Below are 5417 nucleotides of genomic sequence, written 5' to 3'. Positions count from 1 at the left end.
ACGCACACTCACACACACACACACTCTCTCACACACACTCACACACACACTCTCTCACACACACTCTCTCACACACACTCTCACACACACTCTCTCACACACACACTCTCACACACTCTCTCACACACACACTCACACACACACACTCACACATTCACACACACACTCTCTCTCACACACACTCGCACACACACACTCTCTCACACACACTCTCTCACACACACTCACACACACACTCTCTCACACACACTCTCTCACACACACACTCTCTCACACACTCTCTCACACACACTCTCTCTCACACACTCTCTCACACACTCACACATTCACACACACACTCACACACACACTCACTCTCACACACAGACAAACGCAGAGGGGGAAATCGGGATACATAAAGGGGGAAAAATAATCTTTATTTCAGTTGATGGTTTTATTGACGGTTTCTCCTCTTCAAACTTTGCTTTCAGTCCGAGCCTTTACTGTACATTCATTCAGATAGAGTTACAGATGTTTACAGCATGGAAACAGGCCCTTGGGCCCAGCTTGTCCATGCTGCCCAGTTTCTGTCACTGAGCTAGTCTCACTTGCCTGCATTTGAAAATGAAATGAAGATCGCTTATTGTCACAAGTAGGCTTCAAATGGAGTTACTGTGAAAAGCCCCTAGTCGCCACATTCCGCCGCCTGTTCAGGGAGGCTGTTACGGGAATTGAACCGTGCTGCTGGCCTGCCTGGGTCTGCTTTCAAAGCCAGCGATTTAGCCCTGTGAGCTAAACCAGATATCCCTCTATACCCACCCTGCCCATGGAACTGTCTAACTGCTTTTTAAAGGAGAAAATTGTCCCACCGCCTCTGGCAGCTCGTTCCAGACACTCCCCACCCTCTGTGTGAAGAAATTTATTTTGCATCTCTCTCCTCTCACCTTAAACCTCTGCCCTCCAGTTCTCGACTCCTCTACCTTTGGGAAAAGAGGAGTGGAATGGTGCAATGGAATCCTCTCCACTTGCCTGGATGAGCGCGGCTCCAACAACACTCGAGAAGCTCAACACCATCCAGGACAAAGCAGCCCCGCTTGATTGCTCCCCTTCCACAAACATTCAAACCCTCCACCACCGACGCACAGTGGCAGCCGTGTGTCCCATCTACAAGCTGTGAGGCAGCACAGTGGTTAACACTGCTGCCTCATAACACCAGGGATCTGGGTTCAAATCCGGCCTTGGGTGACTGTCTGTGTGGAGTTTGCATTTTCTCAGCCCTGTGTGCGTGGGTTTCCTCCGGATGCTCCGGTTTCCTCCCAGTCTGAAGATGAGCAGGTTAGGTGGATTGGCCATGATTGATGCACAAGGTTCGGGGATAAGGTGAGGGAGTGCCCTTTTTTGGAGTGTTGTACTCTCGATGCACTGTCGGGATTCTTATCAATTACATAAAGCTGCACTGTAATAATTCACCAAGGTTCCTTAGACAGCACCTTCCAAACCCACGACCACGCCCATCTAGAAGGACAAGAGCAGCAGATACCTGGGAACCCCACCACCTGGAGGTTCCCCTCCGAGTCACTCACCACCCTGACTTGGAAATATATCGCCGTTCATTCACTGTCGCCGGGGCAACACCCTGGAACTCCCTCCCTAACAGCACTGTGGGTGTACCTACACCTCAGGGACTGCAGCGGTTCAAGAAGGCAGCTCACCCCCACCTTCTGAAGGGCAATTAGCGAGGGGCAATAAACGCTGGGCCTAACCAGCGGCACCGTCATCCCAATAATTAATTTTTTACAAAATAATCGGATATTCAAATAGGAGCCAGGCCGTTCAGGGTGAGGTGACGGAGCAGCCAGAGGGGAGTGCAAATCTGGAACATTCTGGAACCCTCTCCCACAGAAAAGAAACTGAGGCTGGGGTTCAATTGGGGTTTACAAGAAAGAGATGATAGATTTTTCTCTCGGAAGGGTGTGTTGAGAGAATGGGTTAAAGTCAGGGAAATGAAGTATCGAGACAGATCAGCGAGGATCTAATGACGAAGCAGACTCGATGGGCCGAATGGCCTCATTCTGCCACTGGGCTAATCGCTGGCTTTGAAAGCAGACCAAGGCAGGCCAGCAGCACGGTTCAATTCCCGTACCAGCCTCCCTGAACAGGCGCCGGAATGTGGCGACTAGGGGCTTTTCACAGTAACTTCATTTGAAGCCTACTTGTGACAAGAAGCGATTTTCATTTCATTTCATGTCTGATGGTCTAATTGAGTGTTGCAATGGGCTTGATGGCCTCGCTCGTGCTCTGCAGAGACTCGAGGGATAGAATGACCTCTTCAACTTCGTAACTCTTCTTTTTGCGTCACTTTTCAGGATGAAATCCGAAATGTCAGTGGCCTAACAGCTGAGGGGGAGAAAGCCGGCAGCTGGCCCATCGGGATTAGCCCCCCTTTCCAGCCCCGCACCAGGTTTGAGGTCCTTCGCTGGGATTACTTCACTGAGGACCAGATCTTCTCCTGTGTAGACGGGTCTCCGAAATGTGAGTTGCATGGGATTGACAAGAGTGACATCAGGAACATCATTGAAACAGCCGTGGAGGAGCTGAATAAGAAATACCAACCCACACTTCACCTGCGCAAACAGCATCTCCTCAACGGCTACCGCAGATTTGACCCCACTCGTGGTATGGAGTACACACTGGACCTGCAACTGGAGGTGGTTACCCAGAAAGGACACACACGCTCCATCACCAAGAGGGTCCACCTCATCCGGCCACTCAGCAACGTGGAGATCATCCCAATGCCGTATGTGACCGAGGCCACGAGGGTTCACATCATCCTCCCGCTCAGTGTCCACGAGAGGGACCAGGCCATTCGCTTCATTGAACTGTACACCCTCAACGCACTGGAGAACAATGAGAACGCCATCCTAACCCTGCTCTTCATCTATGACCCCTTCGAAGCTCAGAGGGTCAATGAGGATGACATCTTCAGCAGCGTCAAGGCCAAGATCCTGGACTGTGAGAGGAAGTATCCGGAAACAAAGATTCCCTGGATTAGTGTGAAGACTGATTCACCATGCCAGCTAAAAATCATGGACATTATCTCCAAGAAGCACCCAGTGGACACCTTGTTCTTTGTCACTGGCATCAACATGGAGGTCAACTTTGAATTCCTGAACCGCTGCCGCATGAACACCATCAACCAATGGCAGCTTTTTTTCCCCATCCACTTCCAGGAATATAACCCAACGATCGCCTATCGCAACCAGCCACCGCCGCTGACCATCGACCTGCTGAAAGACTCCGGACATTTTGACCGCGACTTCTTTGATGCCGCCTGCTTTTACAACTCTGACTACATGGCGGCACGAGGCAGGATGGCTTCCGATGCCCTGGAGAACGAGGAAATCCTGGAGACCCTGGACCTGTACGAAATGTTCGTCCAGTACTCCAGCCTCCATGTGTTTCGGGCTGTCGAGCCCGCCCTGCGCCAGAGGTACGGCCAAAGGATGTGCAGCCCGCGGGTGAGTGAGGAGATTTACCATCAGTGTGTGCAGAGTAATCTCCAGGCCCTGGGCTCGCGTTCCCAGCTGGCAATGCTGTTGTTTGAGCAGGAGCAGGGGAACAGCACCTGAGGCTGGACAGCCCTGAAGGCGATTGACTGTCAGTCGAGGAACAGCCGATGGTCCATGTTACTCCCCTGGTTGCTCTATTCCCCCCTCCTGTCCTTTGCTTGAGTAACAGGACCCATTCCTTACCCAGCTGAGACTGTTCCAATCCCACTTTCTCAACCAAACGGCAGGCTCATCGACAGATCAAAGAGGCGTGTTGGTCAACCGAATATCCACAGTTTCTCCAGCAGAGCACGCGGACTGCCGCCACAGACTTCTCTACAGCTCAACCCCAACATCTGCCCAGATTCTATTTTTACAATAAACGATGTAACACATTACTCCTTGCCTTGTCCATCAGTGAGCCTCTCTATTAAACAAGAGACACTCTGACCTGGAGGTGCCCCTGAGTGCTGGGGTTTAGGGGAGGGTTACACACAGGGGAAGGGGACTGAGAGTGGGGCAGTGAGTGTGAGAGGGGGTGGGCAAAATGTGATCGAGGTTGGAGTGGATAGGATGACTGGAATATATGGAGGGGGAGGGCGAGGAATGAACCAACAGACAGGCAAAGCGGTTCTGGGGAAGAAGTGAGTGATCAGTGAGCCTTTGCTAAATCCATAGTGGATTTTGGGAGTAAGCTATATTGAATAAGGCATTGGAAGCGAGAAGGGAAGTTACAGAGAGTGTGACTCTCTCGAACCGATGTCCCAGGGGGGTGTTGGCTAGAGCTGTTGGGGAGGGTTTAAACTAATGTGGCAGGGGGATGGGAACCGATGCAGAAAGTTGGAAGATAGTAAAACAGGGACAGAAACAAAAGGCAGTAAGGGGGAAAGTGTAAGGCAGAGAAGCCATAGTCAAAAATCAAAAAGGGCGACAGTACAAGGTACAGTGACTGAGGGGAGCTCAGTGAATAGGACCAGGAATACTAAAAGGAATAAAACGGGAAGTAAAAAAACATTAATGGTAAGCGACGCGGCAGGTTGTTACATGAAGATATGGGTTCAACGACAAGGAAAATTAGGAGAAAAGTTAAGAGGAAATATAACTTAGGAGAGGTTACTGATTGAGGTGTTAAGATTCAGAACAGAGGCATAAAAACCAACATAAGTGTACTTTACCTGAATGCTCGTAGTATTCGGAATAAGGTAAATGAGTTGATGGCGCAAATCATCGTGAATGACTATGATTCAGTGGCCATTACTGAAACATGGTTAAAGGATGGTCACGACTGGGAGTTAAATATCCGAGGGTATCAAACTATTCGGAAGGACAGAGTGGATGGTAAGGGAGGCGGTGTAGCTCTGTTATTTAAGGATGACATGAAATGAAATGAAAATGAAAATCACTTCTTGTCACAAGTAGACTTCAAATGAAGTTACTGTGAAAAGCCCCTAGTCGCCACATTCCGGCGCCTGTTCGGGGAGGCTGGTACGGGAATAGTACATCCGGGCAATAGTAAGGGATGACATCGGTGCTATGGAGGATACGGTTGAATCCATTTGGGTGGAAATCAGGAATAATAAGGCGAAAAAGTCACTGATAGGAGTAATCTATAGGCCACCAAATAGTAACATTATGGTGGGGCAGGCAATAAACAAAGAAATAACGGATGCATGTAGAAATGGTACAGCAGTTATCATGGGGGATTTTAATCTACATGTTGATTGGTTTAACCAGGTCGGTCAAGTCAGCCTTGAGGAGGAGTTTATAGAATGTATCCGCGATAGTTTCCTAGAACAGTATGTAATGGAACCTTTGAGGGAACAAGCGGTTCTAGATCTGGTCCTGTGTAATGAGACAGGATTGATTCAAGATCTCATAGTTAGGGATCCT

General features: G+C 49.6%; 1 protein-coding gene across 1 annotated transcript in view; it reads left to right on the top strand.

The window, feature by feature from the left end:
• The window catches only part of LOC140385859 (chondroitin sulfate synthase 2-like), a 91288-nt gene extending 87363 nt beyond the window's left edge, over positions 1 to 3925 (top strand). The window contains exon 4 of the mRNA XM_072468456.1: positions 2346 to 3925. Within this exon, the coding sequence (XP_072324557.1) occupies positions 2346 to 3608 (1263 nt within the window). The 3' untranslated portion in view covers positions 3609 to 3925. The remainder of the gene's footprint in view (positions 1 to 2345) is intronic.
• The last annotated feature ends 1492 nt before the right edge of the window (positions 3926 to 5417 follow it).

This window comes from Scyliorhinus torazame, chromosome 2, assembly GCF_047496885.1.
Source record: "Scyliorhinus torazame isolate Kashiwa2021f chromosome 2, sScyTor2.1, whole genome shotgun sequence".
Lineage (NCBI taxonomy): Eukaryota > Metazoa > Chordata > Chondrichthyes > Carcharhiniformes > Scyliorhinidae > Scyliorhinus > Scyliorhinus torazame.
Note: the sequence above shows the minus strand (reverse complement) of the source record. Positions and strands in the feature narration are given on the sequence as shown.